Source organism: Euprymna scolopes, chromosome 38 (assembly GCF_053919585.1).
Source record: "Euprymna scolopes isolate OS-2025 chromosome 38, ASM5391958v1, whole genome shotgun sequence".
NCBI lineage: Eukaryota > Metazoa > Mollusca > Cephalopoda > Sepiida > Sepiolidae > Euprymna > Euprymna scolopes.
Genome location: NC_136519.1, coordinates 79,122,039 through 79,143,922, shown reverse-complemented (window position 1 = coordinate 79,143,922; position 21,884 = coordinate 79,122,039). Strand labels below are relative to the sequence as shown.

Below are 21,884 nucleotides of genomic sequence, written 5' to 3'. Positions count from 1 at the left end.
GCTTCAACCTCTGTCCCACTAACGAAATGTTGCCTTACACGTATTGTAATGGTGGATGTTCTGACAAATTACGAGCCCTTGCACCCCCCACCTCGACATAAATATTCCTGACAAACTCGACAAGAAGCCAAGTCCCACCCCTACACAGTAGAGATCCCTAGATGTAAGAAAACCTTCTACTCTAAACGGTTTCTTCCCTAGAACAGCTAGATTCTGGAACTTCCCCAACTATACTGACATGCAGAAGTTCAAGTGTAATGTAAACAGATATCTTGCTGCTCAACTCCCTACATAGAATCCCTGCAGACATGTCTCTGATAGTAACCGCCTACATCAAAGTGACACTGTGCCTTGTTGTTTGGGGTGAAAAAAAAAAAAAAAAAAAAACTCTGGAAACAGTGCCAACCCAGGAAACTGCGCGTCCCCAAGAAACACACTTACTTGATAGCTTTGATGGTAGAAAAAACTTCCAGCAGTTTTGTGATGACAACCGATCGTAATTGATGGAATCGTTGTACGGCCTCACGTACAAAAACCAGTACATCAGCAGCAGCCAATTCATTTTGATCCCCAAGGAACTCCATCAACTGCACATGAAAAATAAACGAAGGAAAAGAAACAATACAAATAACGGACATAATTCAAACACAAAGAAAAAATAAAAAAATTTTTGAGATGATAATTTGTATCATTCAGATTACGGTTCTCATCTTGAGTGTTATTTTCACGTTTTAGCCGATATAGCCTCCGACCTTCTTTAGATGTATCTTGTTGAACTCTGGAATGCTTTTGCTGAGCTCGGTTATCTGCACAGAATACCAAATAGAACCCCCTTATTTAATCAACGGAAATAGAATACTCTCCTTCTGGCAGCCATGACAGGGAAAAAATTCTAAGTAATTTTTTTTTTTTTTTTTTCACTTGGGAGTCAACACTAATTAAGGCCTGAAGGCCATCTTCTATAATATAAATCTCACTGTCTGCTTACATGTATGTGTTGTGGTGGCACCCACTCATTTACATATGTGGATAATATTACACATAAATAACAAGACTCGGTTAGTCTGAGTGTGTGTTAACCAGAAGCCACCGAAGGCCGAGCCGAGAGCAGATATGTTCTTCAGCCAAGACTCTCTTACCTGACAACCATTATATAAATATACTGTGAATATACTTTTTCTAATACACTTCTTATTGATCTACCTTTGTTTGTTGAGTCTTCATTTGTATTGCCTTATACGTTATTTGGTTCAACCTGCAAACATAACAGTTGGCGACGAAGATGAACGTCAAACATAACAGTATGTATGTTTGTATATCTGCCTAAAACTTTCGCCAGGGAGTAACAAATTTTCACGAAATCAGTATCATTTTCAAGCGAGGCCCTTCGGATGACATCGGCTAAAAACATTTATTTCTTCACTTAGTCACTTTTCTACAGGGTGGGGGTCGCTTTTTTTACCAATATTTTCAAAAGTAATTCCCTCTTTTCGATTGACTAGCTTTAATTTAAACATACATTATTTCCAGTTTGGTGATGGGCGCAACAGCAAAGACGTCACGTTTTTTTCATGTTCTTTTCCTCCTTCGCGATACAGTTCGAGCCTGCCTACAACTTTTTTTTTTTTTTTGCTCAACACACCTCAAACATCTGGGCAACGCCGGGTGCCCAGGCTAGTCTATATATATATATATATAAAAAAGGCAAAACGGCCGCACGAGTTTTTCTATGTTCAAGAAAGGCTTTTGGAGGAGGGGGGGGGGTTCTCAACAAGGTTTTTTTTTTTTAAATTTTTAGAATTTTCCTTATACTTCCTAGATTATAATATCTACGATTCGCAAACCGACGCCATCTCTACATTTATTTTGATCGACTTTTAAAAAATTTCTTCTATTCCGTTCTTTCGCGTCTTTTTTGTATAAATAAAGTGAAACTCATCGAAGCGAAGTAGGCCGTTTGGCTTTCCTGCCAGGGACATCCAGATAGCAATTAGCTTTGATCAATATGGGGGAAACCCTTCATATTAGACAATTGCTATTCATTTGGACACTGCCAGAGCTCCCCTTTTTGTGGGGAGCTAGTTTTCCTCAACATCGCGGGGAGCTAGTTTTCCCTAACATCTTGGGGAAACAAGTACGGGGCAGAAAGCTGACAGCTTAATTGGCTTCCAGTAACACGTTCATTTCTGCGCCTGCGTGAACTCATTCACCTAGCAAGTCAACTTTTTGACTGATATCGCTAAATTTGAAGGCTTTTCACTTCCTATGGCCTCGTAGCGGTAAGATGTCATGTTTTCGTTCACTTTCTTTTCCACCTTCGTGTGGCGGGTTCAAGCCCGCATGCCTACTACCACTTTTTCTTTTTTGCTCCAAACACCCGGGCAACCCCACTAGTCTATCTATATATATAATAAATTCCACAGCAAAACAGCGTCGCAGCCCACAAGAGCCATGACAGTCAAAGAACCGGAAGTCCAAGACTTGAGTTTCGCCCTCATTTGGGCTCATCAGTTTGACACATCCGAACTCAGGATTCGAAACCTGAGCCTCTTGCATGCAAAGCAAGCACTCTACCAACTGAGCAAACGCCCTGCACACAAGAATTTCTATTAACCAACACAGATCAAGCAAACCACGCTAAAATCCGACTGTGAAATGAACCTACTTCGTCTCAACAAGGGACGCGGTCATCCAACCAGCTAATAACCCCAAGCCAAGTTGTTTGGCTGTGGAATTTATTATATACAATCTCTCACATTCTGAAAATCCTATCATAAGTTACTCGCTTGGTTAGCATTGCTGGATGGCATCGTCCTTTCGAGTTAAAACTCCTACTTGTGAACATTGACTTGGGGTTATTAGCTGGTTGGGTCTCAGGGTTCTTTTTCTATTTCGTTTCCACCTTCGCGTCAAGGCTTCAGGGTTCAAGCCTACAAAAACTTTTTTTTTCTTTTACACCTCCAAACACCCAGCCAACGTTTTTTTTTTTTTAAAACGGGGCTGTTTTGATCTATCCCCCCCCCCCCAACACACACACTTCCAAACACCCACGCAATGCCGGGTACCCCTTGCTAGTCTTATATAAAAAGCAAAATGGGTGCGCGCGTTTGTGTATGTCTGCAAAAGGCTTTTTCCGTCGGACTTCTCATGTTAGATTCCAGGAGAAGTTTTTGCATACTTCCTAGATCGTAATATTTCCGATTTGCAAACGGACATAGTTTCTATCTTTATTTTGATTGAGTTTAAAAAAATTCCCTTGTTTTTGAGTGTGTTTGTTTTTCTTGTATAAATAAAGCGAAACTAATCGAAGCAAAAACATTTTTCCGGGCCGGGACATTTTTAAGTCAATTAGGTTTGATCGATGCGAGGGAAACCCTTCATATCAGACAATTGCTATTCATTTGGACACTGACAAAGCTCCCCTTTTTGGGAGGAGCTGGTTTTCCTCAGCATCGTGGGGAAGCAAATAAATAAAACTGCAGAAAACAGGAAGTTTAACTGGGCCCCAGCCAGGATGTGTAATGGACAGTTCTTTTTAACACACAGGGGAGATACATTATTGATGAGGGGGATACAGTTAACACCTTTGTAAGGGGTTCAATATTCAAGACGATGGGACAGATAACACATTACCTTGTTGAAATGACGACAAAGACAAATGCTTACAACAATTACAAAGACAATGAGAATGATGGGAATTTGATGCTGTGTTAGATTGCTACATTTTGTCTTCTTCTCTATGCTTTGCTTCTGGAAGGGGTTAAGCTAACTCAACTCAAATTCTCTTGATCTAACCCCAACTGTAACTCCTTTCAAACCCTAACTTAACTGTATATATTGAATCCATATTTCTTTGTGATGTCAGAACATGAGCAACAGGAGCTTGTTTTGCACGTTGTTATATTGCATCTGTTCCCAACAGGTGTCATGGCAACACAAAGACATTCCTTAATTTCTATTGTCCCATTCTACCCTTGTTGTATAGTTATTTCTAATATAATGGACAATTCCCTACATTCCTGGAATCACATCTAAATAGCAATATGTATTCTTTTTAACTTTGGATCACTACGTAGATTCCAGCATTCTCCTTTAATAAATATTATTATTTATATTTATAAATATCATATTATTTTCAATCCTAATTACTTCATTTCTCTAAATACCGGAAGCTGACCCCTTCAATATACAACACAGAACTGAATTTTACTCAGCACTTTATCCGCTATGCTACTGGTCCTTGCAAACAATTCTAATACAAATATAGATAACATTAAAAATTTTGTTTAATTTTTGACAACATTAAATGATAAAAATAACTATTTGAACTCCCCCCCCCCCCAAGAATGAAACTTTATTCTAAATTTCTAATATTTTCTAAGGTTATATAATTTTAAAAATACCAATTTTGTTAGGCTTTATGTATTTTTGAAGTTTCAGCTGGACATATAAACACACAAAACAAATGTTTAATAGATGACAAATTGCTTCTGGACTTGTTTGTCTATGATTGAGGGAAGAGAAACTTTCAGAGACTGATACATGAGTACTTCTCAGTGATCGAAACTTACCACTGGAATGATGGTGCCAGCCACATCAGGGAATTTCACACTGCACTGATGAAGAGTACGTACGAGTAACTGTCGGTACTTTCCGGTGTCTTCATATTCCACATTGTTTGTCTTAACAACCTCCTTCTTCAGGATTAAGACCATCTGAATAAGGAAGACGAAACAAAATTGAAATAAAATCATGCAAGTATGCGAGAAAGAGTCATTTAAAGATCAGATATGTAAAACTGAAAAGGTGAAAACAGAAGACGCCCAAAACGGAAGAAGGGAAGTGGAGGGGGGGGTAGAGAGAGAGAGAGGAGGGGAAAGTGAGAGAGAGACGAGGGGAAAGTGAGAGAGAGACGAGGGGAAAGTGAGAGAGAGACGAGGGGAAAGTGAGAGAGAGACGAGGGGAAAGTGAGAGAGAGACGAGGGGAAAGTGAGAGAGAGACGAGGGGAAAGTGAGAGAGAGACGAGGGGAAAGTGAGAGAGAGACGAGGGGAAAGTGAGAGAGAGACGAGGGGAAAGTGAGAGAGAGACGAGGGGAAAGTGAGAGAGAGACGAGGGGAAAGTGAGAGAGAGACGAGGGGAAAGTGAGAGAGAGACGAGGGGAAAGTGAGAGAGAGACGAGGGGAAAGTGAGAGAGAGACGAGGGGAAAGTGAGAGAGAGACGAGGGGAAAGTGAGAGAGAGACGAGGGGAAAGTGAGAGAGAGACGAGGGGAAAGTGAGAGAGAGACGAGGGGAAAGTGAGAGAGAGACGAGGGGAAAGTGAGAGAGAGACGAGGGGAAAGTGAGAGAGAGACGAGGGGAAAGTGAGAGAGAGACGAGGGGAAAGTGAGAGAGAGACGAGGGGAAAGTGAGAGAGAGACGAGGGGAAAGTGAGAGAGAGACGAGGGGAAAGTGAGAGAGAGACGAGGGGAAAGTGAGAGAGAGACGAGGGGAAAGTGAGAGAGAGACGAGGGGAAAGTGAGAGAGAGACGAGGGGAAAGTGAGAGAGACGAGGGGAAAGTGAGAGAGACGAGGGGAAAGTGAGAGAGACGAGGGGAAAGTGAGAGAGACGAGGGGAAAGTGAGAGAGACGAGGGGAAAGTGAGAGAGACGAGGGGAAAGTGAGAGAGACGAGGGAAAAGTGAGAGAGACGAGGGGAAAGTGAGAGAGACGAGGGGAAAGTGAGAGAGAGGAGGGGGAAGTGAGAGAGAGGAGGGGGAAGTGAGAGAGAGGAGGGGGAAGTGAGAGAGAGGAGGGGGAAGTGAGAGAGAGGAGGGGGAAGTGAGAGAGAGAGAGGAAAGGAGAGGGGAAGGGAAAATGGGGGAGGGTGGGGAAGGAAAAATAGAAAAAAAGTAACGGGGGAAAAGAAAATACAAAAATGAGTAAAAATTTTAAAACAATTTTTTAATCCAATAATTTTAATGGATTTTTAATTTTTGTTAAATTTTTTTTTTCATGTTAGTAGCAATAGTTATAGAAGTGTTGTTTTTTAACTGCTTTTAAGTGATTTGTGACACTACAGAGTCAAACATGAGCAAATTTCGGCAATGTAACAATTATGGCTGTGCATGTCATATTGATGTGACATTCATAGTGAATGTAGACTGTCCATATCTCTCCTTGTAGTAGCACAGCATTTCTCTTATAATACTCAGCAATGTGTAACTGTCTACATAATACATTTTTGCCTTTCATCAATTTTTTTTTTCACTTTTATTGGTCTCCCGACAAAGGAGGGATTTAACCTAGTAATTCACTCCCGTTTGTCTGTTCGCACTTTCCTCAATAACAACGCCTGGGATTTTTTTAAAATTTTTGCACAAACATTAGTTATAGTGAAAATTAATTTTTGCCAGAATAGATTTTCCGGATAACTTGGTACCCCCTCAGGGGCATTATAGGGATAGAATTGCTCCCAAACCATTCACTCATGGAAGGGAACCCCGCATGCTCAGTTTGTTTTTATTGAAATCCTTTTAAAACATTGTACATGTATTAATCTTCTTGCAACTCATCTTTATGCAGAGAAGAAAGAAATCCTTCAAAACATGTCTAGTCTTTCACTTTTAACAACAATATCTTCTCAACAGTCACTTCCTGTTCACTCTGTCAGTACTTGTTTCTTGTGACATTCACTCGCATATATTTTTTATAAACACTTGTTACAAAAACAACTCATCATCATCATATACATTACACATTATATCAGTACTCCTGTCATTGTATACATCATGTGGAAAAAAAAACATTACAAAAGGCGAGAAAAAAAGAAAAGGCGAGAAAAAAAGAAAAGGCGAGAAAAAAAGAAAAGGCGAGAAAAAAAGAAAAGGCAAGAAAAAAAGGAAAAGGCGAGAAAAAAAGGAAAAGGCGAGAAAAAAAGAAAAGGCGACAAAAAAGAAAAGACAAAAGAAAAAAATAGAAAAGACAAAAAAAAAGAAAAAAATAGAAAAGACAAAAAAAAAGAAAAAGAAAAGGTCTACAAAAAAGATAAGGAAAAGACTACAAAACAAAAGGAAAAGGCTATCCATAGCCAGCGACAACTCAACTTTTGCCAATAATCCCATCGAATTAATCAAGTTGTTTATCCAAGTGCGTGTTGGTCGATCTTGCTTTTCCAATCCTAACATTCCAACAGTCAATATTAGATATTCTATACCTCTTTGACGGTAAATGAAACTCATTTGTCTTTTCATGATGGTTTCCATCAGCATTTCTTTAGTGCTGATAGAACTATTATGGAAATATGAACAACTTTCAAGGTATGAGAAAAAAAAAAAAAATCCTTCCTTTGCCGTCATTTGACTCTAATATATCAGTTAAAGATTTCTCCTGAGAAAGACAGTACGAGCTTGATGAGACCAGCAGTAAGTTGCCATTACAATGGATTCAGGAGGGTGAGTGTGTGTGGATGACAATTGTCCTCTGCCTTACCTCTTCAATTGTCCTGGAGGTGACCAGGTCAAGAGCCAAGTTCAGCGTCTTTTTCCTCACTTCCAAATCAGGAGCTCCAAGCACACGCAAAATGTCCATCACAAGTTCCTAGGGAAAAAAAAAACGACAAAAAAAAAAGAAAAAAAAAAAAAAGAAGCTTTAGAATCTTAATACACAACAGATATGTATTTTTTTTTTTTTTTTTTTTTTTAAAACTCGCATTCACTCCTAACAAGGCATATCGCCACTTGAACGTGAGGGGCTACTATTTGGGACCATTCCTAGGAAAGATTAACAAGATGTTGGTTTACATTACATTTAAACTTCTGCATATCAGAACAGTCAGAGAAGCAGGTAACAAGAAAGGAATTCCAAGGGAAGAAACTATTTGAATAGAAAGCTTTCTGTCATCTAGGGACCACAACAGTGAATAGGTGAGATTTTGTTGCTAAGCGGGTTTGTTGGGGGATATGTACGTCGAGGTGCACAAGTGCAACGAATTCATCAGAGCACATTCCATTAAAATATTTATAAAACAGGTACAGAGAGAGATGCAATATTGCAGCGATGGGACAGAGGTTGGAGCTTAGTTGACAAAGAGGGATCTATTAGATCCCAAACTCTTTTCTGGATCCTATCTAAGAGGGAGTGGCTAGTGCTAATGGCTCTAGTGTGTATACTTCTACCAAAGGACACACTGTTCTGATTCAATGTAGATAACTTTTATAGTTGATTCAAGAAACTGAATCGAGACCTTTTTTACCAGGCTAGAAAACGTCTCACCAGGATAGCTGTTCTCTCCTAATGTCAAATGGAAACCGTTAATGTCTATATTCTGTGTAGAACTTTAGAATTGAAACCCCATTTGATGCTAAAGTACTGTTTAATGATGAACACTATTTTTTATTCATAATGAGAGTATGGTCCCTCACAGTTGGGAGATTGTATTTATAAATGATGCTGCTAGGAACTGACGAATCAAATTTGCGTTCTGCTACCAACCAATCAGACACCAGAAATGCTCCATAAAAATTTTTTTTTTAGCAACCTTGCATGTTTTCAACGTGTCAACACGGGAAGAATATTTTGCTCTTTGGCTACAAAAATTATAAAGTCAGGAACCTGTACAAAACAACTGTCTACTGAGAACCAGTCACCTCCACGACTTGTATAAACCAACTAACCATCGGAAACTGTTCTGAAACTAAACATGGCTTTCAACTCAAGAGATATGCATTACATTTACATTTTAGAGTGGGCAGCAATACACAAAGATCTTAGTTTATCACTTGGTAACGCTGGGTTCTGCCTTATAGTATTTACCAGTAAAAAGAAAAACAAAATTCACCCCACAAAGTCAAAGGGAAGCAACTCTTACCTGCAAAACTTTCTCATGAGCTGGAACCTCTTTAAGCGCAATGAGTCTATCGAGAACAATCAATTTTACATTATTATCACTTTCTTTGATGATAAGTTCGATGTAGCAGCTGGCAGCGGCCTGCAAAGAAAAAAAAAAGAAAAAAGAAAATGAAGACGAGGACGACATTCAAAACTACAAAGAATTAAAACACACACACACATATATATATATATATATATATATTCCTAAATAAATAATTATGAAAATATTTTCCATTGATCCGAAGCAAGTATTTATTTACTTCCTTCCGCTATAGAAAGATATGACACAAGGTCAGGTGGGTGGGTGTTTGTTGGGGCGGGGGTGAACTAGCATTCTAGCCTTTTAAAAATTGACTGAGCAGTCTCATCGGCATTCTTTGGCAGGACCACAGGCAGTAAGCAAGAAATTACTACACCTGAAAGACAGAAGGCAACAACCTCGAGAGAGTAGACCACCTAGGACTATTCAGAACCATGAACCTAACTAAAAAAAAAAAAAAATTAGCTGCCAGACTGTATAAAAGATGTATCCTTGACTGGCATGATTATAACCTAAGAGTTCGTTTTCAGCATTAAAATCTGTTTGTGAAACTGTACCTGTTGCATATATTAATCAAATTGGGAACAAGCAGACAGGAATACGACTTTATTATGATATTTCCACAAAACCTCTGGCTTTCATGGAAGGGAGACTAAAATTTGCTGCTATGATTTCAAATGATTTGAAATAACAGCAAGGGGAGACTTGATTCCAAATATTTCTCATAGAAATTATGTGTATTATTTGGATTCATCGGACTACTGTTCTCATCTTGAATGAGATTTTTCACGTTTCGGTCGATGTAACCTTCGATCTTTTTCAGCAAGGACCCATGGCACAGTAGAGTACTCAGAAAAATCAATTGTAAAAATGATATTCTCCTGAAGGTTGAAGGTTCAATACTCAATGCAGATGACCGAAAAATACAATTGCAAATTACTTAGGACCTCTATCCAGTCATGGCTGACGGGACAAGAGCACGCTAACCCCGTGAAGTAAATAAAGGGTTCTGCTTGAAATTCCATCCAAATTCCAGAGTTCGACAGAAGCATTCCTGAGTTTGACAAGATACAACTGAAGAAGGTCGAAGGTTATATCAACCGAAACGTTGTGAAAAAAATCACCCAAGCTGAGAACAGTAGTCCAATGAATCCAAACAATATGAATAACCAATCCTCATCTCAAAAATTTAGAAACGTCATAACAGAAATTATGTTAAATTATTTCTATTTTATAAATTTAGAAATTTTTTTTACTATAGAGTCATGGCTTATCAAAGCCCAAAGGTGATTCAAGTGTTATATTTTAACGTTTCACTTATTATACTTAAGATGATGAATGTTCTTTTGTTGTTCATGTTATAAGTAAGAATAATTGTCTTAAGAGTGATGAGGCAGTCTTAGGAGAGATTCATGTTGTAAGTGTTCATATTGTAAGACATTAACACATTAGTGAAATATATATAAATAGAGAGAGTTTATAATTGAGAGAGATGCATATAAATACATTTTGACAAAGTGTTTTCATATCTAGATAGACAGACTGATAATTAAGAGGTTTGCATTTATGCCGATGGATTGACAGGTTGGCATTTATGCTTTGACAGTTCGTATGAACGGGAGTGTTTGTATAACATAAATAGACACATTTACTTTCTAACACATTTTTTAGATGATGAATTTCAAATAGATTGTACACATAAATAGACAATACCTTTTTCATGTAATGATGGACACAGGAGACGGAGTTATAAAACACATTGAACATTTATTCTTCCACTTGAACCGGTTGGTGGCTTTGCGTTCAGGAATTACAAAATTCACATATTAAGTTTCAAAATGTGATCGTCTCGCTTCTAGACGATTGGAACCCATGTCTGGACCCAGACTATCGCCTGACTGACTCCCTCTGAGTTTCTCACTAACTCTCCAACTAACTAACTCTCACTTCCTATATTGAGAAATCCATGCATGTCCGGCCAACGTGACCAAACTCACGTGCCACCACATGCGCAACTTGCACGTTTTCCGAACATTCTGATTTTCCAATAACCTATTTTTTCTTTGTTATTTTCACAAAGGAATTTAACCTGCATATCTAATTCATTTAACCCATATTTTATTATCCACATTCTTTTAACAATGAATAGTTCATTTATTATTTATTTCATTAGAATTAACAATTTACTGGACATTCCATTTAAACCTATTGTTCTTTAAAACTTATATCCAAATATCCAAAGTTCGATTTCTGCTTTCTCTCATTTTATTTTCATTTTAAGTAATCTCTATTTTTATACTTACATGAAAAGGGGACAGCTCTTATGTAACATCCCTCCCTTCCATATTTCACAAAAAAAAAAAAAAAAAAAAAAAAAAAAAAAAAAAAAAAATGTATGCATTTTTAAATTTAGTACATTTTTTATTTTTACATCTACACAACCACACGGCTAGAAAGATCAGGCTAAAAAAACAAAAAAAAAAATCTTTCAGTCAGCCCTCCACGGCCGACTTCACAATTATTTATTTTTATAAGATCAGAACCTTTCTGATCTTCTTGGCATTTACTTTTTGGGTGTAGGGTCTTTACCTATGATTCACATCAGCTACTTTCCAGCCACCCATATGCCGCAGACTAGAGGTTTCCACCTCCCTCGAAATGGACGACTTCCTTCGTCCCAAAAGTGTCCTGATCAACTCTTTCCACATGGTTAGTCTTATCAAGTATAGCTTTGTTTTTTATTCTATAACTATCTTATACGGGACATACCAAAGCTCATATACTTAAATCTTTGTGGTTGGCTTCAGAAGTTTAAGATATACCTTTTTTCTCTCATACGGATTCACTCGGATTTCCTTGCTTGGATTCTTGAAACTTCGACGAGGATTTAGAAATATCACCCCTAACTAACACTTTTCTGCGCCCAACACCTTAATTGCGCACTAAATTCTATCTAATTGCCCTATTTTTTGTGATTTTTCTTTTCTCTCACCAGAGCTTCCAAGATCCAGCAGATATATCCCACATTCATGCGTCTCTAAAAAAAAAAAAAAAAAAAAACAAGGTTATATCTTTCTTACGTATTTTACGGCATATTTTTGCCTGTCTCTTACTTCATTAAGCTATATGTGATTGCCTCGGGACTACCTATCATCGGTTTACTGGTCCCCTTAAGAATTTTCGTATGCTTTCCAACGCCTGTTTATTAATTAAGCCAAGTCTTACCACTTGCTTGGAGTTGTTACGTGCAACCAGCTTATTTTAAGCACTTAATTAACCAGGTCCCCAAAATTTTCGAATAGGGGCACATCTTGTGCTTATCAATCCCTACCAAGTCACTTTTCTTGGAGAAAAATTATAGGACCTAAAAAAAAAAAAACAAATTGCTAAAAAAAAAAAAAACATCTTTCTTACGGCTTATCACATCTAAAAACTCTCTAAATACCCGTTCACGTAATTTATTTTGTCCCACTCTTAAAAGTCTAACTGATTTTTAAGCCAACCATTCGTCTTAATCTTATTTTCTACTAGATCATTTTAATTCTAATGTATATATCTAATAATTACTTTGAATTCCTGTCGCAAAAAAAAAACATTACATTTACATACATTTAAGGCATTTTGCAATATAAAACATTAAAAAAAATATGTTACATTATACATTTCAAAGTCCGTTAATACAAATAAATTGTCCCCTTTTTTTTTAAAGACAAACAATTAAAACGCACATTAAAAAAGCTGCGAAGTTCAATCGTTTCACATTTCTGTAGCTTTCTTTTGGACAATAGCGTATTTTATTTATTTATTTATTTTTTTTTTTAATAACAAGTTTTTAAAAGTACATCGGACTTTGACACAAATTGTTACAATAATGATTGACAGTTGAACTTTAAACAAACTGCTTTGACCTGCAAAACATCTGACATTTATTTTGTTGTGTGTATGTGCTACATAAACAAAAGAATTCATTTCAATTCATTACTACGGATTTCTTTTGCGGCATATCGGCCTTTTCTTTTCTTTTTTTAATATTTCTTGTATCTTTTGTTCTTTTGTGTGTTCATTTTTTTTCTTATATTTTTCAATACTGCGTATGTGTGCATGTTCTCTTTTTTTTTTTTAAATTATTGTTTTATTTCATTTTGAATTTCTTTTCCGCATTCTGTGATCGTCTAGTAAACGTGTTTTTTTTTTTTTTTTTTTTTTTTTCGTGGTAACGCCAGTTTCTTTTTTTTTTTTTTTTTTTTTTAACCCACCCTTGCATGAGTGGACTAGTCACGTACACAAAATTTCATATATGTTATATATTAACTTTCATGTTATGCTTGGAGTAAGAGTCTTAAGTGTTCATATGTGTAAGACATGGAGACATTAACATTGTTAGAGAAGAGATGTGGACATTAACACATTAGTGAAATATAAAGAGAGAGTGAGAGTTTATAAATGAGTGAGATTGCATATAAATACATTTTGAGGAAGTGTTTTCATATCTAGATAGACAGACCGATAATTGAGAGGTTTGCATTTATGCCAATGGATTGACATGTTGGCATTTATGCTTTGACAGTTCGTATGAACGGGAGTGTTTGTATAACATAAATAGACACATATACTTTCTAACACATTTTTTAGATGATGAATTTCAAATAGTTTGTACACATAAATAGACAATACCTTTTTCATGTAATGATGGACACAGGAGACGGAGTTATAAAACACATTGAACATTTATTCTTCTTCCACTTGAACCGGTTGGTGGCTTTGCATTCAGGAATTCAAAGCGTCACATATTAAGTTTCAAAATATGATCGTCTCGCTTCTAGACGATTGGAACCCATGTCTGGATCCAGACTATCGCCTGACTCTGACTCCCTCTGAGTTTCTCACTAACTCTCCAACTAACTAACTAACTCTCACTTCCTATATTGAGAAATCCATGCATGTCCGGCCAACGTGACCAAACTCACGTGCCACCACATGCGCGACTTGCACGTTTCCCGAACATTCTGATTTTCCAATAACCTATTTTTTCTTTGTTATTTTCACAAAGGAATTTAACCTGCATATCTAATTCATTTAACCCATATTTTATTATCCACATTCTTTTAACAATGAATAGTTTATTTATTATTTATTTCATCAGAATTAACAATTTACTGGACATTCCATTTAAACCTATTGTTCTTTAAAACTTATATCCAAGGTTCGATTTCTGCTTTCTCTCATTTTATTTTCATTTTAAGTAACCTCTCTATTTTTATTCTTACATGAAAAGGGGACAGCCCTTATCATGTAACACAAGGACAAGAGTCAATGAGTGTCAAGCAAGAACACGGTGGTGATCAGTGATCGTGGAAATTGGGTAAATATCGATTATTTAAGAGGATGTCTCAAAAAAAAAAAAAATTGTTTATATTAGACTTGAAAATAACCATGTTATAACCATCTGGGAAGCAGTCCCGAAATACTGAGTTCACCAGATGGACAGTTCTAGGTAGCTTACAGAAATTTTTGTTTAGTTTCAGGCACAGATAAAGAGTAAGGGAAATTGCTAATAGTTTTTTTTTTTTTTTTACTTGGGAGTCACCATTTATCAAGGCCCAAAGGCTACTCAAGGATAAGGGTTAATGAATGTGATGTAATGGAATAACCTAACATCCTTTCATAGATGAAATGAACGATGGATATATTGACCCTGTCATGTGACTGAGGCAGAAGGAAAAAAGACAGGAAGAGAATAAGACAATATGTCGAGTAACTTTTATGTCACATGTATTCCCTTGTAAATAAACCCCTTTGTCTTTCACCCATAACCCTGTGTTTCTTGCTGTATTCTTATTTAAAGTAAGGATATAACAAATGTAAGGTGGTAGTGTAGTAATCATTGATAGTGTAGAGGCGGTAGAATTTGGATTATTTATGGGGACGCCTCAACAAGAACTTGTTTACATTGGATTTGAAGGCTACCATGTTGTATTGAACCGGGAAGCAGGCCAGTAGAACAGCGTTCCACAGACGGGCAGTTCTGGCAAAGAAGCTTTGTTCATGGAATCTGCGTTTAGAGAGAGGTAGATATATACAGTGAGGGGGGGGGGTCGTATATAGGGGTTCAAGGCGAGTGTTTTACTAGAGGAGTGAAATTCAGTTGAGCACTAGTCACAAAAATAACGATAGAGCAGAGATAAACTCGCAACATGTCTTCTGCAAGAAAAAGTGAGGAGAAAATAGTTTGAAGCCAGTTTTGAATTCTGTCCAGACAGGAAAATGGTGCTCTGAGCAGCTTCTCCCCAGACGTAGCAATAGTGCTCCAACTCAGGTGTTCGGCTCTTGTTCAAGTACAAAAATATTTTTTTTAAATAAATTTTTTTTTATTAGGCGAATAATATAAAAAATTATTTTTTATTAGGTGAATAATAATAAATATAAAAATAAATTTTTTTATTAGGTGAAGGAGTAAAAAGGGCAAAGTTTGGGCTATAACGATATAAGACAGATTTTACTACGTTAAAAGTGACTGGCTTACCTTGACAGCCGTGGGAGCACTGGAAAGAGTGACAAGAGTTCCAGCAGCCTCGTAACGAACAGCTGGGCTTGAGGAGTTCAAAAGGTTATAAATGCAACGGATGAAGCGCGCACGCTCAGATGGATTCGCATGACACACCTGAAAGGGTAAAATAAAATTGACCCATTAAATACCTGCTCCTACAATTCATAAAATACTTGCCCCCTCCCACAATGCAGAAAATACTTGTTGCCCCGCCCCAACAACAACTCATAAAATACCTGCACCTCGCCCTCCCAACAACTCATAAAATACCTGCACCCCCCTCCCAACAACAACTCATAAAATACCTGCACCCCCCCCCCCAACAGCAACTCATAAAATACCTGCAGCTATAAATCTACTTCCAGCTACATCTATTACAATACTATATCGATTCCCAACCATCATGATAAATGGAAGAAATTTCTAAGAGATATTCCGTTGAAACAAACAATTTTGGATTTTTGTCCAGAATTCTCCCATATAAAAAACAAAAAAAATCTATATGATGTACATATCCATGACAAAACAAAAATATCATATTCCAAAAATCACATAGATGAATCAAGTAGTTTTATTTTTATAAAGAAACCCATTTTAAGTGATTAATGAGATTTGTATCACAATATAAATCATGCAAGAGTTACCTCCCTTTTTTTCTTAAAATTAAGTTTCAAAATGGTGGGCAAGATCATTAGTTCTTGAATATTTATAAAATTTGATTTTTTACTTGGAATCCTCCCCACCCCAAAAAAAAACCTACTTTATCAATTTTTAATACACAAGAAACAGAAAATTGCACCAGATTCAAGGAGTTGCAGAAGCAGTATATCATATGGCCCAGCGTTAATAACCACGAAAGAAATGGTACAGGAAGCAGCGAGTAAGATGAAATATTGAAGACTGAAAATGAAACGGATCAAGAGGATCACAGATGTGACACGTCAGATCATATAAGAGGAGATGATCCAAAAAAAAAAAAAAAAAAAAAAAACTGGGAACTAGTTTGATCGCAAACTGTCATAGATAGAGGCAATTACTCATAATGGAACAATTCCAATAGTTTAGTGACAGATAAATAAATGCATGACCAGGTTAGCAGCACTTATCCTAGGCAGATTAACCCTCCCACCCCATACTGAAGGAAAACGTTTCCTGGGAAACTTTTGCCTTTGGTATTTTGGAAATATAAACAGCAATTAGTTAGCATGCTACACCAAAGTGGTACTCACCTTATATATACATAGTTTGTAAATCAACTTCTAAAAGTCATTCCACATGTCAGCATTTAAAACGGCTGTTAACTGAAATAAGAAACAATAAAACGTTACACATACCTTATATATCAACTCAACGATGACCAACTGTAGAATATCTCCAAAGGAATTCACTTGATCGATACAACTGCTCAGGTAATTTAATGCTGCCTCCTGTCAAGAAAAAGGAGAAAAAAAAAAATTGTAAAACAATAACTTTTATGTTTCTCGAGTTTTAAGATGAGGATTGGTTATCTGTATTGTTTGGATTTATCGAACTATCGTTCTCATCTTGAGCGTTATTTTCACAACGTTTCAGTCGGTGTAACCTCAGACTTTCTTCAGGTGTATCTTGTTGAACTCTGAGAAAGTTTCTGTCAAACTCAAGAATTTGGACGGAATTTCAAGCGAAACCCTTTATTTACTTCATGGGGGTAGCATGCTCTTATTCCGTCAGCCATGACTGGATAAAAGTTCTAAGTAATCTTTGGTCGCCCACACTGAGAATTGAACCTTCAACCTTCAGGAGGAGGTCACTTTTATAATTGATTTTTCCAAGTACACTAACCACTGCGCCACGGATCATTGCGGACCGTGAAGTAAATAAAGGGTTTTGTTTGAAATTCCGCCCAAATTCTAAACTCTCAACAAGATACAGCTGAAGAACGTCAGAAGTTACATCGACCGAAATGTTGTGAAAATGACACTCAAGATGAAAACTGTAGTCGGAAGAGTCCAAATAATATGAAAATAACTTAAAAAAATTTTTTTTCTCTTATCTGTTTTCTGTCTGTTTCAGTCTTCTCAGAAATTACTGGACCAATCTGACTGAAATTTTGTATAGACCTTTATTATAAGGTGCAGCATAGTAGTCATTCAATGTACAATTAGAGATAATTAAGGATTATTCACTACAATACTCTAGAAGTGTTATAGAAGGCACTTATTTTAGTCAACAGGCTATAACTTTTTGCCAATTTTTAATGGCCTAGAATAATTTTTTTCCCCTGAGCATTTAATTAACTAGGATTGTAATGTTATTGGTAGCAAAAATCTTCCGGGCCAATAGGAATTTTAACTTAAAGATGTAAATTGCTGTAAAACCTAAATCAATTCCCAGAGCAAATAATGGAGTTATTTGTGACTCTTTTTCATTGCTCCTATTATATTGCAGGAGTAAAACGCAAAAGACCAACTTCTCTGACTTCCTTTACAATTATTTGAAGTGCTACTTATTTACTTACCTTTTCATGAAATACAAGATCAATTTTTTTTTAATGCGGGGGAAAATCCAATTCTTCAAAACGGGGAATTTGAGTAAACCTTACAATTGTCTCAGTCTAGAAGGATTTCTTTCATTGACAGTGAACAGATAAAAATGAAGTGTAGCATCTTAAATTATACATTCTGTGTCTAGCCAAATAAAATTTTAGGTATAACTTGTCCAGAATTCACCCATATTAAAAAAATACAAAAACAGAGAAAAATCTGTATGATGTACATACCCATAATGAAAATATCATATTCCAAAAATCAAACGTATCAAGTAGTTTAAGTTTTAAATAAGAAAATCAAATTTTATGGTTAACCTAGGAGCAACTGTACCATAACGCCAATTTGAAAACAAATCTAAGAAAAAAAAGAAAGATAAATCAATTCAAACTAGTGAGATTTTTGTTGTAATTGTCATGAATTCCTATTAATTGCTTAAAAATGCTTTTATTCATAAAACTACATGACCAATTTGCATGCTTTTTGGAATATGATATTTTTCTTTCCATCACAGGATCATACATACATCATACAAATATTACTTCATTTTTTGTTTTTTGAGAAAAGGAATTCTTTGAGAAAAAATAAAAACTTTAAAAATGGATATTCGGTTTTGGTTTTACCTGGTCGGCATGGATAAGCATCATAAAGGCGTTGCGCCTGCAAGACATATCTTGCTCTTCTTCCAAGAATTTGGCAATCAATTCCGGAGCATCAGGAATGAGGAAATCATGGTTTCTGAAAGAAAAGAAAAAAATATAAGAAATACTAGCAGGACCCGTTAACGGTTATATGTAAAAACATGTATTATTTTTAAAAAATCCAAATTATGTTACGGGGATGAAGTTGGCTTTGTTTTATTAAACGTAAATTCATCCCTGTCGCATAAGATATGTATTAATCTATTTTAAACAATTCAAGGAAGACGGCTAAACACACACAAGTAGCTAGAAGGACTGTATTAAAAAAAAAAAAAAAAAAAAAAAAAAAGAAGAAAACACTATGTAACCAATGAACCCCCTCCCCTCACGAGAAAAACGAAAAATGGTTGCGAAGTAAGTTATAACTTTTTCTTTTTTTTTTTTCTTTTTTTACACAGTGGCCCGGAAGCCACTCAGGGATAAGGGTTATTGCAAGTACATTACGTTAGTGTGGAGATTTGATGAAGTGTTTACTTAAGGGGGCGGCTCATTAGGAATTTGTTAATGTTGGACTTGAACACATCCAAGTTGTAGTCAGGTGGGAAGCAGGCAGACCGAACAGAGTTTGATCATACCCAAATTATACTGTAAAACTGCGGATTTCTGTCTCTCTCACTCCCACTCTCTGTATGTTTCTATCTCCATCTATGCGGAAGAATAATTCTGTCAATAATAAATAAAACGTAAGACTAATGTGTACGTACTGAAAATGGCGGCAAATTTTATAGTTGCTGACTGTTTGTTTATTTAATGGAATAAGCAAATGCTGGAATTGTAGAATGAACACTTCTCATCCAATTAGCTGCGACGGATATTTCAAAAGGAGAAATCATTAAGCCGTAAGAATATGTGTTTGAAATCTGTAGATAGTTAATGACGGTTAACACCCAGAAGAAGCAAAAAGTAGAAAAGAACTCCGTGTAGAATGATGTCGTAAGAGTAAATGGTAAAAGGAAGGGTTAAATTTTAGCTACTTCCTCTTTAATTTCGGATGATAATGATGATGATGGTGGTGGTGGTGGTGGTCATGTAATTTTTTAATATCTCGAAATAATGTGTAGGTAACTGCGGTCTATAGTTAGATAACGTAATGGCTAATTACGTAAACGTAGTAAATTTTTATGTGCAATCTGTTGTCGTCAACCTACGGTAGTTTCATCCAGAGGAGAAAAATTGCATCTCTTATATACAAGATGATAACAGTCCAACACATCCAAAGATGAAGATGAAATGAAATAAAATGCCATTTTAAAAATGGAACATTTAGAAATAAAAACGGAACATTTTAAACATATTCTCCACATTAATCTTAGAAATATTTACCCAAGGATTTTCATATGGGTTGTCTGGAAGATATGCCGCATGCTGAATGATTATGAAAAGAATTAAGATTAGAGGAACGCATGGAAATTCCATAGAATGAGAAATATCAGCACTACATTGCGAGTGATTTTTCAAAGTAGCTACGAGAAATAATGAAACGCTTATTTTTCGGCGATTGTATTTCTTTCACTGACAATCTTCCAAAGATCTCTAATGAGTGCAAAATATCTTTTTAACTTTTTTTTATAAAATGAACAAAGTTAAATTACTTAAAAAATAAAAATTTAATAGAACAATTCTTTTTTTTTTTTTTTAAAAACATCTGAAGAAATTAGAATGTTTATACCTGGAAGTATCAAAATAAAATTTAGTGCATATTTAGAATTACACTTATTAAAAAAGAAAACAAAGAAAAATCTTTATGATGTACATACTCGTCACAGAACGAAGATGTCATATTCTAAAAATCACGTAGGTTTGGCTAGTAACTTTTCTATTTGGCAAGTAAACGAAAATCTTTAGTTGTCAAAGGTCAACTAAAGATAAGTTTATCCGTAGAGTCCTGAATATATTGAATTAAATGTTTTGATAAAGCCGATATTTTTCTGGATAGCGGAAAAAATTAGTTTTTTTGGACAGAAAAACCAACAACACGCAGCAAATGGGATTATTAAAATTTCTATAAAAACAGTGTTCATTGTATTTTAAATATAGAACCGACTCAAGATAAATTAATACTAATAAATACTCAGAAAATAATTAAACAATCTTTAATTTATTCCTTTATTCCTTAATTTTATTTCTTTTGCCCCGTTTTGTTTTTTTTTTGTTTTTTTTAGATAACATTTCGCTGAATTTTTTTTTGGTAAAAAACCGTTGCACATCGAAATTACATGTTCCTTTCTCACACAATTACAACAATCACATTATCATAATATTAAAAAATGAGGCTACATCAAAGGGAGGTCACTCTTATATTCTTATCCAGGGTTGCCAGAATGACCTTTTTAAAGCAGTTTGACCTTCAAAAATTGTATTTGATCTTTTTCAAAGCATAATGTATAGAACCAGCAGAGTATTATATGGATTAGCAGCGGTTTATAAAATAAATATGCAAATTAGAAAAACTAAAAGCCGTTTGTAGGTATTTGCAGATTCTTATAAACTAGCAGTTTAGCCCAGCTTTGTTTGGGCCCTATGTACTGTTCATAACTTTATGTGTATATATATAAAAGTTTAGGACTGATGTGTAGTTTACTTGAAGCATTGTGTGGGATAGGTATGTAGTAAAGATTTAGAAGGCTATCACAATGCGAGGAATGAAATATAGTCGTTGTTGGTAAGAGAAGACGAGAACAAGTGGCGATTTACAAATCAATAAGTACATACACATATGTTTATATATACATATATTTATTCAGTTGTATTGGTAAAATGTCTTACTTGTTATGTCTGCGACAATATCCATTATTAATTTCCAAAAAAAATTCCCTTTTCAAATGGTGAACCTAACAGATCGATTGAAAGCATGCTAGGTGGTGGAGCGGAAGTTGGATAGCTGTGTGGGGCCTCGGAGCAAATGTGAGGAGGGGGTTTCTGTATGGTCTGATTAGGTAATTAACATGTTTATATTTTTATTTATTTATTTTTTTTAGTTTATAACTTGTTGCTTTAGCGTGTACTGTTTTTAATTTTGTATGTTCTTTATTTTGTTTTTATTATTATTTTTTTTTTTTTTTTTTCTGCGGATGTGTGGGATGCCTTATTTTATCTAGGTCACGTAAGTCGCGGGTAGGCTGTGTCCGGTTAGCTATTGAAGAATAAAAGTAGGGGTGGGATATGAGAGGAGGGGAGGTGGGGTGCGGGGTAGTACACTCC

At 35.8% G+C, this 21,884-nt stretch overlaps 1 protein-coding gene across 2 annotated transcripts in view; it reads right to left on the bottom strand.

Moving 5' to 3' along the window:
- The window catches only part of LOC145263210 (coatomer subunit beta-like), a 116,346-nt gene that overhangs the window by 70,931 nt on the left and 23,531 nt on the right, over positions 1–21,884 (bottom strand). For both annotated transcript variants that reach the window (XM_080120285.1, XM_080120286.1), the window contains 7 exons: positions 18,606–18,720; positions 16,792–16,884; positions 15,434–15,571; positions 8,848–8,967; positions 7,470–7,577; positions 4,572–4,715; positions 442–587 (listed from right to left, as the gene is read on the bottom strand). In XM_080120285.1, the coding sequence (XP_079976411.1) occupies positions 442–587; positions 4,572–4,715; positions 7,470–7,577; positions 8,848–8,967; positions 15,434–15,571; positions 16,792–16,884; positions 18,606–18,720 (864 nt within the window). The remainder of the gene's footprint in view (positions 1–441; positions 588–4,571; positions 4,716–7,469; positions 7,578–8,847; positions 8,968–15,433; positions 15,572–16,791; positions 16,885–18,605; positions 18,721–21,884) is intronic.